The following is a 24,621-nucleotide window of genomic DNA, read 5'->3' on the forward strand; positions in this document are numbered from 1 at the left end:
CGATTGGAGGCTTGCAGCGGAATAAAATTGGAGTCGCAAAATGAAGGAGCTTGGTTGGGTCAGCTAACTTCGACTTTTTGAGGCATCGACCAATTGCCCAGGCCTTGCGAGAACTGGTGAGCCGTGATATTGGTTCGACGGATTTTTGACACCATGAACCCGGCACTAACTCACACTATATCCGACCCAACCCTGTCCAAGCTACCGCATCCCAGTCGGCTCCATCACAAGCAAATCCGCCTTTCTCCCCTCCCCCCACCCCCGAGAGATCTCCAGCAAGTAATCCAATCCCTCCGGCACTGCAATCCTTCAACTCCGCAACTCTCCTCCGGTACCAAAAAATTCCCCGACCCAGGCGAAGGAATCCTTCCATATAAGTCGGCAGCTTACTTATATATACAAAGCCCCCCTGTTCAAACATGAAACATGGAACAACGTTAATTATCCCGGGGGGCTTCTCACAGCCTGGCCAAAGTACGTGTAGTGGACCCAGACTAAGCGCAGCCGCGGCACAAAACCACCTTCGCCTCTTCCTCTGAGGCTCCGTCCCGATGGTCAAGACCAGACTGCTGCAACCACTACCGCCGCAAAGGTACGCGCAGTCTCCGATTCACTTGGAAATGGTGGGGGAGGGGCGGGGCAGGAAGAGGGAGAAGGAATATGAGCAACTCTACTGCTCTTTTACCTACATACCTGCCTGTTGCGGACATACATGCGAAGGGGCGTTTGAAACAGATTCCCTGGCAGCGGAAAAGGAATTCTTTATCAACCTGTGATGCTACATACTTACATACATTTTAATTAGCACACTCTAGCCAGGGCCAGCAAGGCAGCCTACCTTCAAGGTAAGATAGGTCCTTACGTGTAGGTATGGGTAGCCAAACAAGGCATCACGGCTGTGCCTGTCGCACCAATAGGCCCCACCTTCCCCACCCCTCCGGGGCAGGCATCGCAGGATTGACCATGAAGTGAAGGCGAAAGGCTGATGATGTCGATGTCGGAGTGGTTGGTTCACTAAATATGGAGGAACTAGTGGCTCGCGAGACCGAGAGGAACCGGTTAGTTACGTCACAACTGTCCTGGATCGGATGTTGGACCTCACATCTCGCATCTTGCGCTGACCAATCCATCGGGACGGTGGGCTGTTGCCTGTCTACTCGTGAAAATAACATCCGATGCAAATAAGCTGCAGTGCATCGCATGGCACATCGCCCGATGCCGGCGCTATGGAGGTGGAATCTCCGAATCTAGTGAAGTCCCTAATGCCAATAGCTGCAGGCCATCGCTTGCTAATTCATCCTACACGTACTCCTTTGCGATGGGAACAAAGTGGATCCTGTATGTTTTGCCACAGGTCTCTTTTCACGTAAGAGCGGTGGAAGTAAAACTGGTGATGTCAAAATCTCTTATGTAGGTATCTCGACAAGCAGAAAAAGGGTAAAAGCCCAGTCTAACACCTGACTACACTCTCCTCCTCCAAAGCTGTATGTACATACACACCCACCAGCAACTTCAATTCCAGACCAAGTAAAGAGACAAAAATCGGAGACGACGTAAGCGCATACAAAAACATGAACCATCCACTTCATCCCCACATTCGAAACTGTCAGTCCATCAAGTCTCCTCCACCCCGTTGGAACGTAGAAAAGGGAAGAACGGGAGGAAGAAAAAAAGAAAAAAAAAAAAAAAAAAAAAAAAAAAAAAAAGAAAGGAAGGAACGTATGGTATCACAACCGTTTTCGCCTCCAAACGACCTCCCCCAAGAAACTATGCCGCCGTCGCCGGATGCCCCGTGCCGTGGCCGTCTAACGCCAATGAGAACAAAAAAGGGAGTTAAAGAAAAAGAGCTAAAGAGAACCGAAAACCACCATCGTCCAAATCCCAGCCAAGCCAAGCCAAAACACCCTGTAAATGACTGATACAAATGGTAGAAGGAAAGAAAGAAAGAAAGAGAGTAACAAAACAATCGCTAAGGTATCCCAAACCAACTCGTACAATCGATATGATAATGCAGACAAGGTAAGTTGGTAGCTAAGTAGGTAAGTAGGTAGGTAGGTAGGTAGGTAGGTGGGGGTTTTCAGATCCTCGCTCCGTCGAGACTGCCGACGCCGGAGGGCGTGGCCGGCGACCCGGACCCGTACCCCAACCCGAACCCGGACCCGGAGACGTGCTCGGCGTGCCAGTTGAGGAAATCCCCCAGGTCGTGGCTAAGATTGAAGCCCATCGGCACCATGTATTCGTTCCCCTCCACGTCGTGGCTCACCACCAGGTCCATCATGGGACTCTGCGGCAGGCTCTGCAGGCTATCGACGCTGGGCCGGCGCGTCGAGTCGATGGCCAGCCCCACGTGCTTGCGGCTCTCGAGCGACGAGGACGAGGAGGCGGATGAGTACGGCGGCGGCGGTGGTGGCGGCGGCTGCTGCTGCTGTTGTTGTTGCTGATGGAAGCCAAAGGTGCCGCTGCTGACGCTCCGGCGGTGTTTGGGAGTGAATGGCGGCGGGGGGCTGAGTTGTTGAGGGAAGAAGCGGCCCGCGATAGAGTCGCTCACGGCTAGCAGCTGCTCTGGGCGCCGCGTTCCTCTGTCGGACTTCGACTGGTAGTCGAGGTATTCGTTCAGGCTCGGCGACGGGGCGGGTGGGTCGATCCTCCTGAACCCCGGGCTGCGGTTGCCCGTTATTACCGTCTGCGGGCTGCTGCTGGGGGTTGAGACTGCCGAGGGCGGAGAGAGCGCCGGCGTGCGCGGGAGGACGGGCGTCCACGGCTGGATCGGGGTCCGCGGCGTTTGCTCGGGCGGCCCGACCAGATTCCCAGCCCCCTGGAAGCCGAAGCTGCCAAACCAAGACACCATCTCGTCGAGTTCGTCGAGCTCGGCGTCTGAGGGCCGAGAGTAGTCGGTCGGTTCACTAAAGAAGTCGCCGGCTCCGCCCAGGATGGCCATCTGGAAGGCCGTCCAGTCGAGCGTGTCGTCGACGGCTGCTGCTAGCTTGTCAATGGGTAGATCGGCTTTCGCGAGGCGGATCTGGCCGTGCCGGAAGGCCGGAACGGTCAGGGTGAATGGAGTGCTGTCAAGGAACACATAATCGTCCGTGTTGATCTTGCAGGGGGTCCCGGGTGGCTGCGGGATTGACGTCGGCGACAACGCCGCCTCCTGGGGCCCCGTCGCCACGATTTCCGGAATAGTCGGGAGGGGCGGTAGCTGTCTGCTTGGGAGACGGCGATGCAGAGGTGCTTTGATCGGCGGCATGGGTGATTCAGCGAGCTTGCCTTGGGTCGACGGCTCGTTCTCTACGATCATCATGATTGGCAGGGCGCCTTCTTCTTCCTCTTCTTCATGATAGGATTTCGTTGTGGGGGAGTCGGGTTGGTGTAGTGAGATTGACGGGCCTTGCTCCGCTTGCAATTGTGTCGGCACCTGTTCCTGCCCGTTCCTGTTTCCTTGCTCTTGCGGTTCAGCCGTGGGCGTCTTGCAGTCATCCCGGCTGATATCTGCCCCATGGTTCGCGATAGACGCCCGCGGTGTTACAACGTCCTCCTCTGCCGTCTCGACCGACTCGTCAAGGCTTCGCGGCTCGATGGGTGTGTTGGCTGTGCTCTTATTATCCACGTGTGTCACACCTAGCTCGGGAGACCTCGTCCACCGTGCCGCCCTGCTCATTCTGATCTCGCGGAGAGTACTCTCCGGGAGCATCTCGTCGGCCTCGATCCGGTGCAAGATACGAGAGTTGAACAAGTCCTTGGCGCTCTCGGTCAATTGCAACAACGACGATTGCCTTGGCGGCGCACGTGGCCGCCTCCGAGACTTCTTTGACTTTGCACGCTTTGGTCGCGTGTTGGACGGTAGCCTTGCTTGGGCCGGTGACAAAGGAGCTTTCATCGACGCCTTTGTAGGCGACTTTGCCGACTTGACCGATTTGTTCGACTTGACTGAGCCTTGGCTGCGCCGCTGTGATTTCCTCCGGGCGGGAGGTGACAGAGGCGATGGGTTCTTTAGCTTCGGGAACTTGTCTAGCGTGGACGCCGGGAGTTTGGCTTCGATGAAGGATTGCCGTAGTTTGAATGCCTCCTCCGTCTCCTGGATGAGTTTCTGAACGTTTTCCGAGAAGGCCACATTTTGGGCATCCCTCGGCGTCTTCACCGCGCGAGCCTCGACGGTTGCTTCCGTAGACGATGGTGCATTGGTGACCGCAGGTGCTGATGAGACGGCACTTGGGAGGTCCGCCGGCGACTCTGCGACCATCTCTGCCTGCTGGGGCGGGGACGAGGGTGGTGTCAATTGGTTCTGATCTCGGAACGAGTGAGCAGAAACGGGGCTTCTGCCTCGCGAGCGTTGGGGACCTTCGAACTGCGATTGCGGAAGGATAAGAGGACTCCTCTCAGGACTCCTTTGGGGGCTCCTCTGAGGGCTCGCCAGGGGACTCGCCAGGGGACTTCTGTCTGGACGACGGGGAGGCGAGGAGCGGGAGCTAATTGTATTCGCGAGGTAACCCGTCGCATTGTCGTAACTGCACAAAGAACTCGTCGACGACTGTGGAGTATCGGGCAGCGGCGGAATGCAGATGATGCGGTGCAAGTCCTCACTCCTCCTGATATCGATGCTCGGCTTGGACCTCTTGATCAGCCCCATCGGCGGTCTCCAAGTCTTGATCTTGCTGAGCGTATCCATCTCGTCATCGTCGTCGTGGTAGAAGTATGACCCCTCGCACTCGTCGCCGTCGTGCTTCTTTTGGGGTATGAACTTCCGGATGCTGAAGGCCGGCCGGGACAACATATTGCTGTCAGGGCCCTGCAAGGGGGCGGCTAGGAGAGGAAAGAAAAGGGAGAGACGGCACTCGAGTTGTAGCACATGGCACACAGATATGGGGTTTTTGGGGGGGGGGGGGGGGAGGGGGGAGGGTTCAACAGGTAGATGGCGTTTGCCGGTCACCACAGGGCACCACGGCAGCGTGTTTGCTCTTGAACAGCAAAGCGGGTAGATTATTGAGTCCAAGATACTGGGAAACGAGGAGGAGAAGAGTAGGCCAGAATCGCCGGGAAGGGCACGGCTGGGGAGAAAGGCCATGGAAAGCTGTATTAAACTGAGCGGCGCATGCCATTGCAGGCCAGTCGACTCCAAAGACGACCACACCCGCCGGGGGGCCCGCTTCGCCTTGCGACTGGCTCAGGTACAGTGAGAGTTGCTTGCGCCGAGTGTGGCGTTGTCGACCACCAAACCTGCACAGAACGCAGCAGACCAGGGCCCTGGTTGCCAAGGGAGCTGGGGGCTGGCGCCTCTCTATCCCCCCCAACAAGCGAGCAAGGGCACGAGGAGCGATTACCCGGGAGTTGAGAGGGCCCCTCTTCACCCCTCGTCCCTCACTACTTCGCTCCAACCCTGGCCCCGATCTCCCCGACCGTTCCTTGTTAGCTCGGCTTCACTCGTCGATGTTCTTCCTTTTACACTGCCGCAATTGGCCAACCACTTGTAGGCTGGTGCCTTCATGATGCTGCTGACCAAGGGGGGGGGGGGCAGCATCAGCATAGTTAGGTTTTTGTGTGGTGTAATCCGCCGGCACCGCGAGGCGCCTGCCCGGCGTCTTTTGAGGACTACGTGACCCGGGCGCGGAATGCCCGGGTAGGCCATGGCCGTGCAGTTGATCGGCGTTGGCGATGGTGAGAAAGAGTGCAACCTGATGCCCTACGCCATCAGTGCCCCAATGGCGCTACGGTCCCGAGCTAACAAGTCAGGCTACTATCATAAAGTAATCGTGTCGTACAGCTGACAGCGACCTGTGGAGGGAGACACTCCTGTTGCTCTTGCTCCTCGCATTCTCGGATTGCAGGTAACACCACGATGAACTCGACCGGACCCGATTCGACTCGACTCCACGGGAGCGAATGGCCTGAGGTAGTGGGTCTCGCTGGCACAGCAAGGTAGCACCTGCTACGGAGCGCTCCTGTTCCAGGTAAGGCCTCGGCTGCACAACGGAAACGAAGAAGATGAGGGATGCGGGTAAAAAGTCGTCAGAATGCGACGTGGAATTCTCGCCGGGGATACGAGTTAGACCTTAGAACGAGCCTTCTGACACATCCGTTCTTGCGACATGCTGCTGCTGAGAAGCTCGCTGTCGGTTGGTCGGGTCAGGTGTTGGCCCGACGATCGGTCGGTTTGGGGGTTTTCACCTTAAGACGCTGCTTCGGAGCCGGGGAAGCTGGCTTGAACAGCGACCGGCCGAACGGGCGCAGCACGGGGAGGGCACAGCGAGGGACACTTGACGCAGATTGATAGCAGCTGAATCACCGGCACTTCCTTTCGGTTGTGATTGTGACAATTGTAGCTTTGGATGCGTCGCCGTTGGTGCTGACGAAGAATTGCAGATTTGCGACGGGGTATCACTATCAGTCAGACAACCAATGGAGGGCTTGAAAGTGACTTGCAGATGGCGGGATCGCACAGGCCGGCGGCTCCTTCGACGCAGTGCTTGATCGGACGAGATGGCAGTTGTCTGCAAGAAATGCCCCGCACTGCTTGGACAGTGTGAGACTCCTGAGACAGCTGAGGACCGCACTGGATGAATCCGCCGGCTAGGGTGGAGACAAACGCTAGTTTAGCGGCCGAGTTCCCAGCGGGCCGCCACGGTTTGTTGCGAGCCCAGCCCGCAGCTCGCAGCCCGCAGCTCGCGCACTGTACATACGAGCCATAGCTAATAAGCTCCTCCACACATATCCAGCCGAGCCACCCCACGCTGACCAGCGACCGCATTGATGTGTTACCCTCCTCGATATTCAGGCGGCCAAGCTATGCGACAGCTGAGGCGAACGCTACATCTCGGCACGGAGCTAAAAACATAATGTGTGGCCGGATCGTAAGCATTGATTTCGTCTGGTGGCGATGATGATAATGATGATGATGATGATGATGATGGTGCCAACCATGGCTCTCCCGCTATCGAAAAATGTTCGCCTGGTCGGATAATTGTTCAAGGCCACGGAAGAGTGCGGCCGACGGTTGCCCTGACAAGAACTCTGCACGGCAGAAGCGGAGACTCTGCTTCCTCAGCGTATGCCCGCAAACGGCGTCGACCATGGATCGAACGACTGGCCCTGGTAGATCCGACCCTCACGTGGAAAGCGGGAAATTGCTCTGCGGTTCAATGCTACTGATAACTGTAGCTGGGTTCCCCGCTCGCTGAGAACAGGCAGGCATTCGATCAATCAGTCCGCCTCGCCCTGTGGAGTCTCGTGAACTTTTCTCGTCAGCCGCTAGCCTAGCGTGCTGCGCGTAAACTTGTTAGTGCCGCCACCAAACCGCTGGTGGTACTTTCAACAAGGCAACAAGGCTCGTCCGTTGAGCCCCCACGATCTCTGGCCCCGTGATCCGCAGAACCTGAGCTGGCACAGAGAGCAACACCTCGGCATGGCGACTGCCCAACAGCAGCAGCCAACACGCCGCGACAAGCGCTCTCTATCGCGACTTGTGCCGCCCCGACTCGACGATCTGACCATTGGACTGTTAGTGTCGAGCAGGGTCCGCAAGGTTTTTTGGTTATTCAAACGCTCAACCAGATTCTTCTGGCTCCTGTTTAACCGGCGCGGGCGGAAACCGCCGCGCGCAGCCTTTGGAACAGCAGTCGGCTTCTCCAGGCAACGAGTTAAACGCTCTACTAGCGTACTGCCCGGCTGGCGACGCGCTCCGTCCAGTCCAGGTGAGTTTTCCGACGAGGATTGTGTCTGCTGCACACCATCTCGACTGCAACTGCCGCCATGTTGCATGATTCTAGGCGCTCCAGCCAACCAGACGCTCTATTTCGAGTACAATACGGGGAGCTTCGCCACACCCAAGCACCCGCACTCGGGTTACACAATTCCTGGTCAGGAACGGGCGCTCGGCCCAGCAGCGTCTCGTTCCTGGCTTGCCCTCCCTCTGCTCCTCTGTTGCCCGTGGCAGCAACCCCATCCGGCCGCCCCATCCTGCGACTTAGCTTCACCAAGCCGCCGCCAACGGAGTCGCTTCGCAGGGGCACCGGGTCGGTCCTAGGTACTGTACGTAGGTCTGACGCAATACTCATCTACTACAGCACCGACACACTCGTAGGTCCGTGGAGGCCCGTGGAGGCCCGTGGAGGTCCGAAGGTCTCGTTGCCTCCGGCGGGCCTCGACTTCAATTCTGAACCCCCCGGAGCCCAGACGACAACGGCTCTGTCGGGGTTACGTCTACTCCAAGGTATTTCCTACTATGTGCGATCCTAGCGCGGCAGGGACCCGCTGTTAGAATTTGTCTGAAAAGATATGGATGGCACAAACAGTTGACCCTGTGCGTTGGGATTAATTACCTTGGCGTACGTGTATGTAATTGGTCATGCTGTGTGATATCTGTTCCTTCGCCCATCCGTGCGCGGAAAATCGCACCATGTTGGGGTCTGCGCTCCGAAGTAGGAAGCATCATCAGCTTGTGTCACCTGTTTCTCATCGAGCCTCGGGTGCCACGATGCCTCCTCTCGAACGTCGATCAGATCCAAGTTGGCCGGGATGGGACGGCTAGGCCTACTATCCGCGTACCAGACGTTAACCCCAAGGGCAACTGTCTGATGGATCACTTATTCCAAGCTGATCGACCGGTATGCCTTGGTCAGGGCCTAGAAGTAGTTGGATCTTACATGATCCTTTCACGGCGCACCAATGGCGTTGCTGTTTCAAAAGCTTCATGGGGCTCCGCCACGGATAACTTGGGTTAACCGTCTAGCTAGAATGCCAGGGAATTTCCCCGTCTGCAGTAGGTGCTATGTGTGTACTGTACGTCCACCATGGACAGTTGGATCCATCTAGACTCCCACCGCCTCAACCGTCTTCCTATCAGCGACGATCCCATCACTCCGGACACACAGGAGGATTCCAACGACCATTGGGCCGTCAGACGTCGCAACCGAAAAACAAGGACCCGGAGCTGGTCCCGTGGACCACGACCTGGCTTCCACTGACAGAGTATGCAGTCCCTGCTCCCTTCGCAGCAGAAGAGCCGCATCCGAATGCGGCTCACTGATCCCGCCCGGTGCCAGGCTTGCTAAGTATAGAAGCCGGTGCAAACCGGATGACGGTGGGCCGAAGTTTCCGGCCCTACCCCGGATACGCCGCGCCCGCCGCCTGGGCGAGTGCCTCAAATCGCGAAACCGGTGAAACCAACGTCACGGGATCCTGACGCAGCATGTAGGCACCGCTGTGCCATTCCCGGCTGCCCGTTATAGTTCATTCGGCCGCGGGCTTCCGGCCTCGTCGTACGGGGCCTGCCGTTGTTTCGTCTCGGATGTCTTGCCCAAAATCCACTTGGCTGACATAACGTCGCCCGCCATCCGTCTCCTTATAAGGCCGTATTTATAGCGGGCGATGATGACGCTAACGGTGGTGGCGATGGCGGCGGCGGCGATGGTGGTGGTGTGTTTCTCAAAGGATCTCGTTTGCACTCTGCATGCTTCTCGTCGTGGTCGTCTTGAGGAAGGAGGACGCCGCGTGCGTCGGCGTGTGGACGTACTTCTTTTCAGGAGCGGGTTTGGAAGCCCGGGGGTCCTGCTCGGGCCGCCACCAGCGGGTGATGGAGCCTATGGACGACTTAACCATGGAGAGTGGAGAGCAAGTTCTCTTTTGCTCTGGTGTGTTTATGCCGTCTCGTTCCGGTTTGCGGAAGCAGTCCCTGGTCATGGTGCAGGCTATTCCTCACAAGAGCAAACTGTGGAGGCGCCGAGGTTGAAGACAACGAGGTCAAGCAAGTCTGGAGGACTAAGAGTTTGAGAGGAGAGAAATAGAAGAAGAGAATCCTGGGAGTATCTCGCCAAAGGATGATATCGAGGAGAATCCATTCCTCACAGAGACAGACTACATATCTGAGGAAGGCTGATATAAGTGAGAAAGAACACTGTCCGGCTCAATGCCGTGAGCTGAACCCAAGGCATCCCGAAGACGCGGGACGAGGACACCATCTTTTGGCTCTCCCCCGGTCCATGGCATGCGATTGGCAGCACAATCCCAGAACAGAACTCGGGAGGCGATTCAGCGTCAGCCGTGAAGGAGTCCAGAGCATCAGACCAGCCTGCAGGGGAACCAAACCGGCGGGAACTCATGGACGACCGCACAGCCTTGCCTATCGGAGAGACAAAAGAAAAGCGAGAGACAAGATCGTCATGCCAGTAGCCGCTGACTGCGCGGGAATCCTCTCGAGTCTAGACCGTCGCTCTCAGCTCTTCCACGTTCTGCTGGTGTATTTTTCGGTTACGGCATAGGCAAACCAGGCATAGCTCGAACGTGTTCGACTGCCGAGCTGAGCAGAGTTGGGCTGCGCGTTGCCGGTCGAGGTTCGCATGCGCCAGCGCACCAGTGACTGACTGTCCAAGGGCAAGCCAGTAGCATTCTAGACTCGGCGCCACAGTTCCGGCTCGCTGGGTTGACGGACAGAAGGGCAAGCGCGGATCCATCAATCCGCCAGAATGCTGACAGACGAGCATGCTACTACTTCGTTTCTGTCTAGTCTCGCCTATTATGCCACGCTATTAGAGAGAGAACAAGGAGGTGAAGGTGGGGAACGGCCCATGTGCCATGCCTTGATTTCTCGAAAGTTCCCATCCCGCCAGTCTGGTTCGTCGCGGTTGCATGCCCTGGCGTTTTGTGGCTTGAGGTGGCGTTACCTTCCACACGCCCTTCTCCGCTTCCGATAACCTGAGGGGTTTGTCATGCCACATCCGGAAGAGGAAATTCGGTTCGGGCTTGTAGGTCTGGATGCTTGGTGGCTTTGGACCATGTTTTAGTTTGGTTCTGTTTCTGTCGCTTACCCCTCTCCTCCCCTTCCTGCCTCTTTTCTGTTCGGATCATTACCCGGGTTAGTTAGGTTGGAGGAGGATGTATTTGTTCGTTGGCTGCCAGAGCAAAGATACACTGCGGGAATCGAAGTGAACACAGCCTAAGAACTGTGTGTGGTGTCCGGCGTGTTGATTGTTCGCCCTAGCCAAGTTCCCGTCCCGTAGCAGAAACAATTTCACCTGACTCGGTGTCCGCCGGCGGGTTACTACAGGTCGTCCCGCATTTACTCAACGGGGGAGCCTAGACGTCGAGAGCCTTGAGATTCACTGGAGGGATAGAAAGCAAGTCGTATTAGGAACCGGAGCCGTAAAACCTCCCAAATCCCAACACAAATACACACATCAGAACTAACATAATAATCACTCACTTTTAAATCTCTGTGTCCTCGTCACCGTCCCCTCCCTCCTCCCCGTCACCATCTTCCTCCTCCTCCCCCATATCTTCATCCTCGCAGACTGCATACGGCACGAACCTAAAGTCCAAAAAGCTCGGCTCGGGTCCCTCTACCTCCACCATGAACTGCATACTCAGCACCCCTTGCCCGTCCCCTCTCAAACTGACCTTGCTTGCAATCTTCATGGCCTCGCTCGCAGACTTGATCATGTCAAATTTGAACGTCTGCACCCATCTCTGCCGGACGGCAAACGTTTCCAACAGATCCTTGCCTTTGGTAAAGTCAACCGTGCTCGAACCCAAGGGTCCGCCAGAGCTGGTCAAGCGCAGATAGGGCTCCCCCTTCGTCGCAGCAATCGTCAGCTTCTCGGGCGCGGTGGGCGCCAGTTCCGCGAGGGCGTCCAACAGCCAGCGGGCGTGGGTGATGATCTTGAATGAGAGGTCTTCCTTGTCAAAGGGTATGTCATTGTCGTCGTCATTGTTGTTACCGTCGTTGTCCAGGACGTACGTGGTCAGGTTACAAGTTGTGGTGACGCCGCTCTCATCAAGGACGATGCTGAAGGGGTCGCCTCTCTGGAGGTAAGAGAGCGCGCAGGTGCCCGACATGCCAAGCGTCTGGTTGCTGAACGCGTCGGAGCGGTAGTTGCGGAGGTTGCTGCGGTAGGGGTCCACGTCGGCTTTAGCCTGGCGTGCGGCGGCGTCGGCGGCGCCGAAGATTTGGAGGGTTTCGAGAAGGGCAGGGAGGGAGATTTGGAAAGTTGGGTTCGCGGCTTCGTTGCCGTCGTTCTCATCTGAAGCGTCGTCTTCGCGGGTCGGAGCTGGGGGAAGATTGGTTGTGTAGCTGGTGAAGAGGGTTTTGCTCCAATGGGCAACTCCTGTTGCCAGAGTTAGTCTTGGTGTGCGCTTCCGTAAGGCAGGCGGCTGCAACTCACCCTGCATCACGCGCGCGTGATCAGCCGCGAACCTCAGGCCACTCTCGGTGATCTCGACATGCACCTTGTTTGTGAAATTGATTGACTTGAGAAGCTGATACAGCGGCCTAGTGGAGCTGGCGACCGCCCGAAAGAGAGGAGCGGGAGCAGAACTCTGTGTTTCCATGGTGATGGTTTGGAGAGAAAATTTGGAACGTTTTCAAGGCTCAGGGCGATGTGTTAAGATTTCGCAGAACCGACTTGCTTTTGGGAGAATTGCTATGGTACAGACTCGGACGAGATGGTTTTGGGTATCTTAGACGTAAACTCCAACCGCACAGAACATGTAAACCACGCCAAACCTGTAACTTGTATTAGATGGGCCTGGGAATGGGGCCATAGAGGGAGCGGTTATGGACGTACGCAAGAGCCAGCGACGCGGGCACGGCGAGGACCGGCAAGTTCACAAGAGAACGGTCTGTGTGCCGTATCGTCAGTACTAAACGCTCCAATTGGAACCGCCCAACATACTGAGAGCAAATGCACCGCTCAGGGCGAAACCCAGAAGCAGCAGGACGAACGCGACGAGGAACTGGCTGTTCTTTCCGACAGTGGGGACGAAGGGCGAGCCGGACGCCGCCTGCCAGACCTCATGCAGTGACGAATCCATTAAAGCTGTAGAGTTTTCAGCCGTCAGACAGCAAATTGGACTGTCGCCGAAACTGCAAAAAACGCGCGAGAGAAAACGCAGGAGTTGGTGATTGCCTGCAGAGAGTCATCCGTCGTCGACTGGACAAAGTTGCTGCTTTCCCCAGAAAGCTCCAAGAACCCAGACGTGTTCGAAGCCAAAAACGGTTTAGCGCAGGTTGACCCCCTGCTCAGCCTTGCAGCCAAGACTCGGAGAAGCATGGCATGAAATCCGCTCCACTTCTCCTCGCAACCCGCCCATCGCAAGCCGTCACCTTCCCCTAACCTATAGTGTACGGCGCGCTGGACGTCTGCCATCAAGTTCTCACCGTATGCCATCAAAATGAAGGACGAGAGTAGTAAGTCCTACGGGTTGACATATTCATCGGGTATGGTTCAAACTGCATTTCGCTAACCTAGACCCCCGCAGACGGGAAGCGCAAGGCGACCGACGAGCCGTCATCACCCGCGGCGCCGAAACGCGTTAAACACGACGACTCGGCCGAACCCGAGAAGAAGCCGCCGAAAGTCCCGGCGATCCCCTTCCCAGAGAAGGTAATCAGCCCACCCCTACCCTCCCCTCTCCCTCCCCCATCCCTTCCTTATCACGTAGACCACGGCTAACAACCCCCGCCCATCGCCAGCCTGCTGTTATCGAGGAACGCAATGGCGAAATCGAATTCCGTGTCGTCAACAACGATGGCGAGCGCGAGAGCCTCATCATCCTCACCGGCCTCAAGTGCATCTTCCAAAAACAGCTCCCCAAAATGCCCAAGGACTACATCGCGCGCCTGGTCTATGACCGTACCCACCTGTCCATCGCCATTGTCAAGAAACCTCTCGAAGTCGTAGGCGGCATTACTTACCGTCCCTTCAAAGGCCGAAAGTTCGCCGAGATTGTCTTTTGCGCTATATCTTCCGACCAACAAGTCAAGGGCTACGGTGCGCATCTCATGTCGCACCTCAAGGACTACGTCAAGGCGACCTCGGACGTAATGCACTTCCTCACCTACGCCGATAACTACGCCATCGGCTACTTCAAGAAGCAGGGCTTCACCAAGGAAATCACACTCGATAAGTCGGTCTGGATGGGCTATATCAAAGACTACGAAGGCGGCACAATCATGCAGTGCACCATGCTCCCGCGCATCCGCTACCTCGAGATGGGCCGTATGCTGCTCAAGCAGAAGGAGTGCGTCCAGGCCAAGATCCGGGCCTATTCCAAATCCCACATTGTCCATCAGCCCCCGAAACAATGGCAGAAGAACGGCGTGTCCCCCATCGACCCCTTATCCATCGAAGCGATCCGCGCGTCCGGCTGGTCGCCTGACATGGACGAGCTCGCCCGCCAGCCCCGCCACGGACCCAACTACAACCAGCTCCTCCACCTCCTCAACGACCTCCAGAACCATCAGTCCAGCTGGCCGTTCCTGGTGCCCGTCAACAAGGACGAGGTGCTCGACTACTACGACGTGATCAAGGAACCCATGGACCTCAGCACCATGGAGACCAAGCTCGAGGCCGACCAGTACAACACTCCCGAGGATTTTATCCGCGACGCCAAGCTCATCTTTGACAACTGCCGCAAGTACAACAACGAGACGACCCCCTACGCCAAGTCGGCCAACAAGCTCGAGAAGTTTATGTGGCAGCAGATCCGGGCCATCCCGGAGTGGTCCCATCTCGAGTCTTAGAGGGATTCGAAGGCGGGGAAGACGGGGAAGACGGTGGAACAGTTGTCATGGCGTACTGGGATTTGGAATAGGAGTAATAGTAGTAGGAGTAATAGGCGCGGGCGGGGTAGCAACAGGAGTGGGCTTGGGGTGCGCATGGGTTGAAGGAGGCGGCCTTCTACTCTTGCGGGCGCTTCATCCTCCCAGGCGGCGGAGGCAGAAGAGACCGCAGAAGGAAAGTTAAGGGGACGGAACCGCAGTCCGAATGCATAGTTATTGGCGTTGGGATATCGGAGGCAGCGGTGTAAATTTTATTTTGATGTTTAGGCAGCCGATGGGGCGGGTTTATGCAGCGTAGGTCGTATACGCATATCCTTCGGGAAAGGAGGGTGGAGACGGGGCTTCTGCTTTTGTTGGACTACAAAGCTACCATGAGGAACGAGATATTATAAATCCACAGAGCGGACAATTATCAAGAGTTGCACGTCCACGCTGGTCTTCATCGCTCACTCGCTTTGTCATCTCATTCGTGTCATTACTGGAGGAAGACCCCCCACTAAAGCTGCCTAGCTAATTACTCGCAGATGCCGACGGCGGGCCTGTTACTCCCCTGGCTTTCGCAGCATCTCGATTCGTAAACTCAAAAGGTGAAAAACGTGCAAAGAAAAAAGCGGACAGAGATTAGAGTTCATAGGACAGACATCGCAAACTCCAACAAGGTCGTCCGCCCATCATTAGGATCATTACCTGGGTACCCTCCCTCTCTCTACTTCCGCCCGCTCTCCGCCCGCTTCTTCAGCGCCCGCCTGCCAAACTTCTTGATCCACGCGGCGTCCCTGGGGTCCAGCTCGACGGCGCGTCTCTCGCCCGAGTGCGTGTGCGCGGCCTCGATGTCGCCGCACTGGGGCCGCGTCAACCTGTCCGCAAAGATATCGGCAGCCCAGATCAGCACGCCGTTGGTCCAGCCGAAGCCCTCGACCACCTCGTACTCGCCGCCGCCGCCGGCCACGTTGATGGCGGCGTCCGAGTACTTCTCAAACATGGTGCCCGTGGCGTCCGGGGAGACGCCCTGCAGCTGGGGCGTCTCGCTCGTCGAGCCGCCCGTGGCGTACCACGTGCAGAACGTCGAGTCGACGTAGCGCTGGGCGAGGCGCAGCGAGAGGTCCTGGACGGCCCGGTAGGCCGGGTCATCCTCGCCAAAGGTGGCGGGCGTGTTGAGGAGACCTTGCATCAGGACGTGCTGCAGCGGCGGCCACACGTTGGGCTGGTCCCACTGCTGGCCCGTGACGAAGTTTGTCGCGGCGATGGCGCCCGGCTTCTCGTCGAGCATCCGAGCCACGCGCGAATAGGCCCGCTGCACGGCGAGCGGGTTGTTCTTGAGCTGGTCCGGCGCCGCGCCCGTCCAGAACGGGTACAGCTGCGCAATGTCGAAGAGGACCTGGTAGCCCTCTGGCGCGCCGGACAGTTCGGCTGCGGTCGCGTTGGCATCGGTGGGGACAAAGACGTGTTGCTCGTTGCTCGTCAGGTTGTAGTCAAAGTAGGACCAGTGGGTTTCGTTCCACATGAGCGTGTACATGGCCTCACTCCGCTCACGGGCTGCAGATGCGAATCGCTCGGCTTCCGAGCTGTTGCCCGCCTGCTCGAGATACCCGCTGAGAATCACCTCGTTCTGGTAGAGGATTGCGTTGAGGTCCACGGGGACCATGTTGCGGACGTTGAGATGGCGGAGCGGGAAATAGACATCCCGTGCGGCGTCGTTCGGACGCATGAGCCACCGGGCGGTGTAGTCCCAACCGGATTCGGCGCCACTTGCCAGGTTGGAGTAGAGCTCAGCGATCTCAGATTCGCTCAGCGGTGTCCTGACCGGGTAGATGATTCCCGACGCGGCATAATATGACTCGTTGTTGGCGGTAATCCAGTCCTCCCGGTACGATTCTGGACGGGGCTGGGTGTTGCTAACATCGTACCTGCGGTTCGTGGAGTGGTTAGGCTTTCCGACTTCCTCATCGCACTCGCGTCGTGGCGGCGGACTCACCTGTTGAGCCTGTATGTCCTGCCATCATTAGCCGTAACATCTACCGTCCGGTTGTTGGTCCAGAATTCATGCTCCCTGATCAAGAGCGGCAATGCCCTCTCCAGGATGCTTGTGTCGTTGGTATAGTCGACATACGTCTTCACCATCAGCGTCAGGAGTGGCGGCTGAGACCGGTTCAGGTAGTAGATTCTCGCTCCGTTGGGCACGTGGCCGATCGTCTCGACAAAGTCGAGAAAGTTCTCGATGATATTGCGAGAGATCTCGGTGAAGGCGCCTCCGGTACGGAGCAGCCCCTCAAGAATCCAGTACGAGTCCCAGTAGTAGGGCTCGCGGAAGCGGCCGCCAGCCACCACGAAGGTCCGGTTCACCGGGATGAAGCTGTTAGCGCACTCGGAGCAGTTGCCCGGGCCCGCATAGCGTCTGGTTAGCTCCGGCCAGATGTCGATCACCTTTTCGACGAACTCTCTGACCACGACATCGCCGACATTGTCGAGGAAGACGGGGTCAGTCTGGAGCTCGTCCTCTGGCACTTCTTCGAGCTCGCCGCCAGCGGGTGCAAAATTGGCCGCCAAGAAATCATTGAGTTCCGAGTTGTTGCTCAGCGGCTGCGTGAGGCGGTTAAAAGCGGCAATGACTTCTTCAAGTGGCCGGATCGTGGGCCTGGGGGTAGGGGTGTGTAAGTCGGGTGCCATGTCTCAGCACGGATCTAGGCCCGCCATGACTTACATATCGACGAATGTCTTGGAGTCCGAGAAGGGCCGGGCAAGCTCAATTGCGTGGAGGATCTCGCCGTGGCAGTACAGCGGCGAGTCGCAGGGCGCTATAACGGAGCCATTGATGTAGAGTGCAGCAGCGCTCGACGCGAAGGCAGCCAACGCTGCCGTCACGGAGAGGCGTGATACCATGTTGAAGCCCTCGGGGAGCGTAGAGCCAAGAGTTGTAGGGGATGGGCAAGAGAAGGCGAGAGGGAATGCACCGAAGGGAGGCCGAGGGAAGCAAACAACCTGGAATTTAACGGAAAAAACAATGGCAACCTTGGACCTGCCAACCCGGTCTGGGCCCTGGTTCTGTATTCTTCCGTGCTTAGCTCTGCGGTTTGTCGTATTAGGCAGGAGAAGGGTTCTCCCGTCAACCTTCCCACAAGGACTACCCTCGCGTGGATACCGGCGGATACCGACCTACCCTTCAACCTACCCTTGCAAGGTAACTGCAACTCTGCATTCTGCACCCGTCTGCAGGACGGTTGCGCCAGGAAATAGTGTATACGTATATTGCTGGGCCGTGTTGATCAGAGAAAACCTGGGTTGCTTTCGGCGGACCCGCCTTCGCCCCAGCATTGGCGATCATCGGTTGCCCCAACTTGGTGGTGGACGCGTTCGGAAACAAACGAAATACGGTTTTGGCCGAACTCGACTTGGAGCAAAAATCCTACCCTTCAGGCCCTACAATTGGGCCGTCCAGCCTTGGTTTGAGATGTCAGGCACCCGGCAGGAACGGTCGATGCGCGCTTCTCGCCGAGCGGCCCGAATGAGGCCCTCAGACGCCCATCGAAGCATCGAAGCATCGAAGCGCCGCGCCAATTCGATCGTGTGGCGTCCGTCACCGAAGCTCGAGAAACTTGGACGTTGGAGCTTTGCTGCATTCCCCGCATCCCCAATTGCTAAATCTCTCCGGCATAAGCCCGGTCTGCCAATCTCGATTGTCCCTCATTGGCTAGGAATCCTGCGCGTTCCGTGACGTCAGGGTTGGTGGACGGGGGCGGGGCAGGGTGCCATCGTGAGGCAGCCTTTGCAGGTCTGTTTTCTTTCCCCTTTCCCATGGATGCACCGGCTCGCTCTAGCCTTCTTGTCCAGCGGGAAACTTGCCATGGCCCAACCCGCCGATGTCAGTGGCGGCAGCTATTTTGCTTGGCCGCCTCATACCTTGCTTTGTCATCTACTTTTCAGTGGTAAAGCCGGATCTCATGGCCAGCACGAAACATGGGCGTCTTCCAGCTTCTGCAACCCCGGGTGCAGTCCGGAGTCGCCGGCCCCAGTCTAGGTGGGCCACCTCCACGACGCCCGAATCGTGGGGACACCGGACCCGCATTCTCGGCCCTTCTCTGCAGGCAGGCTGGGGTGGTGAAAGCTGGATACCGACATCAGAGCCGGCAGTGTCAACGGTTTCCTCCCCAGGGGATATGCAGATACCAAGTAAAACTCGGTGTAAAGGAACTTAGCACTTGGCGGGATGAGACACCCCGCAACTCTCTTTTGACCACCCATACCAGCGGTCATTCGGGATTCGTTTGCCTCTCTTTGAGACCTCAACTTCAGTGTGATCGGTACATGGATGCGACCCCGTCGGCAGTCTTAGGGGCTACACTATTGTTTGCCTTGCCCTCAAGAGCCGCCTTGAGGATGCGTTCGAGCTTCGGCATGACAAACTCACGATTCTGATGGATTTGGTAGTGGATGACCAGCCTGCCACCCAGTAGCTTCAACCCCTCCTCGTGCCCGAGCTCGACGAACCTCGCCACCGAGCATTTGGCATCATCCAAGTCGAGCCAGACCATGTTGGTGTGCACTGGATGAACGAGCTTACCACCCAGGTCTGTCCAGATTTTGGCAATCTCTTCCGCGAGAATATGCGTGTTGCGCAGCAGACCGCCTTCGCCGTTGGGACCTTTACCAAACGTCTCGTCGATGGCAACGCGAGCAGCGGCAGTGACGACGCCTGACTGGCGCAGCCCACCGCCGATTGACTTTCTTACCCAGCGTGCGTGCTTGATTACATCCTTGCTGCCCACCAGGACGCTACCAATGGGTGCGCCTAGGCCCTTTGAGAAGCAGAGAGTCACCGTATCAAAACACGAGGCGAAGTCGATCAGGCTGCCGGCGCCCGAGGCCGCGACTTCCCACAACCGTGCTCCGTCACAGTGCAACTTAAGGCCGTGCTCGCGAGCGAAGGCTGAGATGCGCTGAACCTCGTTTAGCGGCATAATCATGCCGTTGAGGGTGTTCTCGAGGCTGATGACGCGCGTGGGACATGTGTGCACGTCGTCGTCGAGATGCGCATTTGCTTTGACATCTTCCAGCGTAAGATAAATCCCGTTTCTTGGTGCAATGGGCTTGACCATGGCGCCGGTCAGGGATGAGACGCTACGCAGAGAGAGAGATTTAGCACGGTCAAGGTGTGTCAGGCGTTGAGGCGTCGTTGGCTCACCCTCCAGCCTCCCACTGCACAATGTGGGAGCGGTAGTCGCACAGCACGCCATACGGGGGCTGCGTTAGGAGCGACCGTAGCCCTAGCTGGTTTCCCATGGTGCCGGACAGGACAAAGAGTCCGGCCTCCTTGCCGGTCAAGGCGGCACAATAGCTCTCAAGGTCGATCGTCGTAGGATCCTCGGCCATAACATCGTCTAGCAAAGAGCATGACTGAATCGCAGCGAGCATAGACGCCGTCGGGGTGGTCATGGTATCGCCTGCACGCCGTCAGTTTAGAGCGAACTAAAGATGAGTCAGTGCAACCCACTCCTGAGATCGTGCCCGGCGGGCCCGGCGCTGCCGACCCAAGCATTATGCTTCGGAGCGTCGGCAGCTACGATGCTCTCGCCGTTTGCCTGGGGCATATTGAAAGTGGATGATGATGATGATGATGATGATGATGATGATGATAATGTTGATGATGTGCTGAGAAATGTGCGAGAGCTCGGATGGCAGTGTCGTCTCAGATTTTGGGGCGGTCTTATGAGGCCCCGACAGAACGGAGAGATAACGGCGCTCCTCCACATTCTATGAGTATACACCAGGCCCTTATTACCAGCCAGGAGTATGACTCCTCGCCGGGCCTGCATTGCATGTGGTACGCGGCTCCCTCTATGTCCCTCTAGTCAAGAGGGGCTGCTACGGCGGTACGGAGCGGCGTCCGAGGAAAAAGCCCCTCTTTCCTGGCTCGTGCACGACAGAATATCCCAACGGGATGCACTAATGGAGTCAACTTCCATCATCTGTTGGTTCAACAGATAACAAAGAGCACGCCGTCAGCTTCGTCCCATGCCTGACAAGATGCTCGGTGTTCAAGTTGACCTCGGCCAAAAGTAACAAGAGCGGTCGAGCGGCCTCGAGATGTACGGGGCTGCATCTGCTGTCAGGTAGAAAGTTCCTGATTGGACAGGGACTAGCGGGTGGGTCCCCTAAACTGAGGCATCATCGGTAACCAGCGAGCACCGGATCGTCACGAAGGAATTTCGTTCAGGGCTTGTATTTCGCTGTTAAAACCAAACCTCCCGCATGCCCGCCCTGGCTGCCAGTGGGTGCGGATTCATGCACATACTGGTCGATAACTGCCGTCCAGACCAACTAACATCATCACAGTAACATTTCCCCGCTTAGCTTCTTGAGGCGGGCCCGCTGGTCCGAAAGTCTTCGGGCAGCCAAGGTGCCTTACAGAACGTCCGTTGGTCGGAGTCAAGGGCACTATCCAACCTATAAATGCCAGCCCGCCCTCTGCTTCTCCCACCATCAATCTGTGCGAAGCAACTGTTGCCAAACCCATCGCTCCTACTTTCTCAAACTTACCGGGCTAGCGATCGAAAAACACAGCCGCGAACAAAGCCCATGAAACCGCATCATCAAACCAGAAGCCCCAAAGCATGACCACTGCACCGGTTGCCGCCTTGTCGATTCAATTTCTTGGCGGAAGCCATTACCGTGTTAAAACAACCTGATGACATGATTGATGGATGAGGGGACGAAGGGCCGCGTGCCCAAAGAATCAGGTGTCCATCAGGCTCGCTAGCAGGATGGGTCCGAACTCTGCGAGGGACTGTTCCTAGCCAAGGCCTGGCTGACGAAGTCGCCGGAAAGCCCACCGCTATGGTCCACCACACCGGCTGAGGGTTGGCTCCAGGACACAGGATGACCAAGGCCAAGGCCTTCCCAATCCCAGTAGTCGAGGACCGAGGGCGGCGTGCGATCGAGCTGCGACAGGCCGCTGGCATCGCCTTGCAGCGCGCTCATGCTGCCCAGGTTGTCCAATGTCGACTGAGAAGGCGCCTGCCAACCCGCTTGGATGACTGGGAGAGCCTCGCCCGTGCCCGGTGCGAAGCTGTCGAACTGGAAACCCCCCGCGGACTGCACATATTCGTTGGTAGACGCGAAGCCACCCGACGCCACGACACCAGCCGGTTGCATGACACCGGTTGCTGCCGGAAACGGCGAGACGATGGAGTCCAGGGGCATGAAGTTGCCAACCATCGGAATGTAACCGCTTGATGTCGCGACGCTGTCAACAGGATTCGGCCGGGGCTGGACATCCGATGATCCGTAGACGTTTGAGGACGGACCGCTAACAACAGATGAGACGGAGCTCTCACGGCCTCCCCCAGTGCCGGACGAGTATGTTGTGCCGCTGGTATCGGAGTTCCCGGTGTTGAAGAATAGAGTCTGCTCGCTTTCATATTGACCGCTACTGGTCGTCGTGGGACTGCTGGAGGGTCCTTCGACAGCCCCTTGCCGCGTTGGTAGAGATATCCTGTTGGGCCTCGCCCGTTTCGCCATTCCGATTACCACTTGCTCCTTCGCGCTCAGCGGCAACTTCGCAATCAGTCCCTTGAGGATGTGATACAAGGCTGCCGTGGTCTTGGACTCTGAATACAGCTCCTCGAGCATACGCACGCCCTTCCTGATGGCTTCGAGAACCCTTTCCCGCTGCGGGAGGTTGCGGGCCTCGTCGTGGACAAAGGCCGAACACATGACAGTTGAGGTGTCAAAGATGCAAAAGATGGCATAGTGGAACTTGGCGCCGGCCGAGACGAGGGTTTCGAAAAAGTACCACGACACGTCCATCAGATCCAGTGCTGCCTGAACTCCCGCAGCTCGAAGGCTCATCTCGAGATCCGTCATTGGCTTCCCCGAGTCCCGCGCAATGAAGGGCCTTAGCGCGCTAAACAAGGACATATATCCGATCAGGTGCAGATAGCGCCGCTGAAACACGACCCAGTCAAACTCACGATCCCAGCGGGTGTCTGGGTCTTTCAAAGCGTATTCAACTGGGAGCTTTTCGAACCACTTGTAGACCACGTCGCGCAGTTTCTGGGCTACTTTCGCCTTGTCGGCATCGGTACCAAACTGTGCTGCCATGTCAAGGCACAACTGGCAGTGCAAGTTCATGTGGCGGAACGGCGACGGCTGGTCCGGACGCTCAGGGTTGATCTCGAGGGTCAGAGTCGGCATCACGATGGTGCAGTCGGCATGGTTAACTAGGAGCGGGCGGGACAGCATGGACCCCAGAGCGCTTTGGGGGAAAGAAAAAAAAAAAAGGTTAGGCCAGTGATTCTCGATCGGTAATGGGGCGCACTCACAAATCCCACATGTATATGACGCCCCACACGCGTCTTCTCATCTCGCGGTCAAACTCGGACATGCCCTCGGATAAGGAGTCCTGATGGAGGCCTTTGACAAGGTTAGCTGACAGACCAAGCGTTGGATAACCGCAGGCCAGTGGGGCATCACCTATTTCGTTAGCTGCTCGGACAGCCTTGCTCAGAGCGTGCCAGGCCTCTGTCCATTTCTCAGCCGACTTGTACCAAAAGGCCGTGAGGAACAGCTGCTGGACGTGGACCAGGCCGCCCTTCCCGGGCGGGATGCTCGCGCTGAGCTTCTCGGCCGCGGTATGCATGCGCTCCGCAAGTGTCAATACATCTGCCCTCAGCTCCGACTCGAGCCTCACCCTGACGCTCTCGTTCATGATGAAATGGAGGGAGCAAGCGCAGACGCGCAATATTAGGCTGGTAAGTTCTGGCGTCACCTTGTCGTGCGGCGTGGCCCACCACCCATCGTACTGGGTCCTGAATTCGGGCGGGTACAGGGCGTAGTAATGGTGATTTGCGCCGCTCAACCAGTTGTCGACGAGGCAGTCTGAGTCTGGTCAGCATCTACTGAATTGTTTCTGTGTTTTCGGCGCGGCATGAGGCAGTGGGGAAATTCACCAGTGTACGGCTTTGCGGGCATCAGGACCAAAGCAGCCCTGAGCTCCTCGGACTGTTCGCCGTGCCTCCCGTCCACGACATCCTTGAGTGTCTGCCGTACCCGTCAGTCATTCGTGCCGCGTGGAATTGTGTCTGGGGCCATAGATGTTCCATTTACCTTTGGACCGCTGCTGTGGCCCAACACTCTGGCATGGTGGTGCGGCATGTAGCCCAGGCCACCCAGGGCGCTGCTCACGTCGATATCTGAAGATGCAACATCCTCGTCCGGACCGGCGTCGAACGGCGTCCACTCGTCGGGGTCATCGAAGTTCCGCTTCCTCGACGCCTTCACCGACCCCGACTGGCTACCGTTCGAACTGGCATCCCTAGATGTCTTGGGAGGGCTAGCTTTGGAGATAAAACGACATAGATGCGATACGCCTCGCTTCAGGCAGTGGTTGCAGGGAAACTGGCGGTTGCACTGGTGGCTTGTCAGTCAAGAAAGTTTTGCTTTTTTTTAATTTCATTGTCTTTCCCCTTCCGATTTCGACCCTTTCCTTTTTTTCCCTCTTTTTTTTCTCTCTCTCTTTTACGAGGCAACTCTGCGGGGGGATCCTCTTGGCTGCCGGCGGTTTCTTAATTACCTTTTGCTTGCGCCTTTGGCACTCGACGCACGACACGGCTGAGGGAACGCTTGTGCTCATCTTGTCTTGTCTTGGGCATGTGTGGTTCGGTTGCGCTGCTTGAGGGACATTGGGCCTCAGGAATGCTGCCAGGCCCAGCCGGATAGTTAATGGAACGCAGGAGAGGGGGGGGAAACTAACTCAACCGGCCAGGTTTGTTTGCCGAAGGAGCGGCAGCCGCCGGATTAGGAACATGGGGTGCACTGAATTTGTTCTCTCGCCAGCGGCGATGGCTTCTTTGCTCCCCAATCACTGGCTTGCCAAGCGTGGTTGGGGAGTATTTAGGATGCTTCACTCATGCAGCCCGGTCTCTGGTGGGCCACTAAAGCCGGACGACGGAACTGGCGATATCCTGGTCACCGGGACCATGACACCGGGGCGCTCTCAATGCCACACCCGGCCTTTTTGTTTCCCTCTGGTCATTTTGAGCGAGAGCCTGATCATCACCTAAACTAGTGTGTTTCCCATA

General features: G+C 57.3%; 8 protein-coding genes across 8 annotated transcripts; 1 reads left to right on the top strand and 7 right to left on the bottom strand.

Moving 5' to 3' along the window:
- Positions 1–2,077: 2,077 nt before the first annotated feature.
- Positions 2,078–4,768, bottom strand: MFIFM68171_00246 (uncharacterized protein; the record flags this gene model as incomplete). The annotated part of the gene is made up of 1 exon (XM_071055668.1): positions 2,078–4,768. The coding sequence occupies one exon, from the start codon at positions 4,766–4,768 to the stop codon at positions 2,078–2,080; it is 2,691 nt and encodes an 896-aa protein (XP_070911769.1).
- Positions 4,769–9,414: 4,646 nt separating this feature from the next.
- Positions 9,415–9,669, bottom strand: MFIFM68171_00247 (uncharacterized protein; the record flags this gene model as incomplete). Its single annotated transcript, XM_071055669.1, has 1 exon — positions 9,415–9,669. One exon carries the CDS (start codon positions 9,667–9,669, stop codon positions 9,415–9,417), a length of 255 nt encoding a protein of 84 aa, XP_070911770.1.
- A 1,521-nt stretch (positions 9,670–11,190) lies between these two features.
- rad1_1 (checkpoint clamp complex protein Rad1) lies at positions 11,191–12,312 on the bottom strand (the record flags this gene model as incomplete). Its single annotated transcript, XM_071055670.1, has 2 exons — positions 11,191–12,089; positions 12,147–12,312. The coding sequence occupies 2 exons, from the start codon at positions 12,310–12,312 to the stop codon at positions 11,191–11,193; spliced, it is 1,065 nt and encodes a 354-aa protein (XP_070911771.1).
- A 129-nt stretch (positions 12,313–12,441) lies between these two features.
- On the bottom strand, positions 12,442–12,795 carry rad1_2 (checkpoint clamp complex protein Rad1; the record flags this gene model as incomplete). Its single annotated transcript, XM_071055671.1, has 3 exons — positions 12,442–12,487; positions 12,549–12,603; positions 12,657–12,795. 3 exons carry the CDS (start codon positions 12,793–12,795, stop codon positions 12,442–12,444), a joined length of 240 nt encoding a protein of 79 aa, XP_070911772.1.
- Positions 12,796–13,155: 360 nt separating this feature from the next.
- On the top strand, positions 13,156–14,506 carry GCN5 (histone acetyltransferase; the record flags this gene model as incomplete). The annotated part of the gene is made up of 3 exons (XM_071055672.1): positions 13,156–13,171; positions 13,243–13,367; positions 13,457–14,506. The coding sequence occupies 3 exons, from the start codon at positions 13,156–13,158 to the stop codon at positions 14,504–14,506; spliced, it is 1,191 nt and encodes a 396-aa protein (XP_070911773.1).
- Positions 14,507–15,251: 745 nt separating this feature from the next.
- Positions 15,252–17,425, bottom strand: MFIFM68171_00251 (Trehalase; the record flags this gene model as incomplete). The annotated part of the gene is made up of 3 exons (XM_071055673.1): positions 15,252–16,452; positions 16,521–17,180; positions 17,247–17,425. The coding sequence occupies 3 exons, from the start codon at positions 17,423–17,425 to the stop codon at positions 15,252–15,254; spliced, it is 2,040 nt and encodes a 679-aa protein (XP_070911774.1).
- Positions 17,426–18,831: 1,406 nt separating this feature from the next.
- On the bottom strand, positions 18,832–20,130 carry MFIFM68171_00252 (Aldolase vrtJ; the record flags this gene model as incomplete). The annotated part of the gene is made up of 3 exons (XM_071055674.1): positions 18,832–19,660; positions 19,725–19,983; positions 20,034–20,130. 3 exons carry the CDS (start codon positions 20,128–20,130, stop codon positions 18,832–18,834), a joined length of 1,185 nt encoding a protein of 394 aa, XP_070911775.1.
- Positions 20,131–21,295: 1,165 nt separating this feature from the next.
- Positions 21,296–24,173, bottom strand: MFIFM68171_00253 (Fungal-specific transcription factor domain-containing protein; the record flags this gene model as incomplete). Its single annotated transcript, XM_071055675.1, has 6 exons — positions 21,296–22,796; positions 22,864–22,954; positions 23,015–23,419; positions 23,491–23,581; positions 23,648–23,950; positions 24,114–24,173. 6 exons carry the CDS (start codon positions 24,171–24,173, stop codon positions 21,296–21,298), a joined length of 2,451 nt encoding a protein of 816 aa, XP_070911776.1.
- Positions 24,174–24,621: the final 448 nt, after the last annotated feature.

The sequence above is a fragment of the Madurella fahalii genome, assembly GCF_045866475.1.
Source record: "Madurella fahalii IFM 68171 DNA, scaffold_1, whole genome shotgun sequence".
Taxonomy (NCBI): Eukaryota; Fungi; Ascomycota; class Sordariomycetes; order Sordariales; genus Madurella; species Madurella fahalii.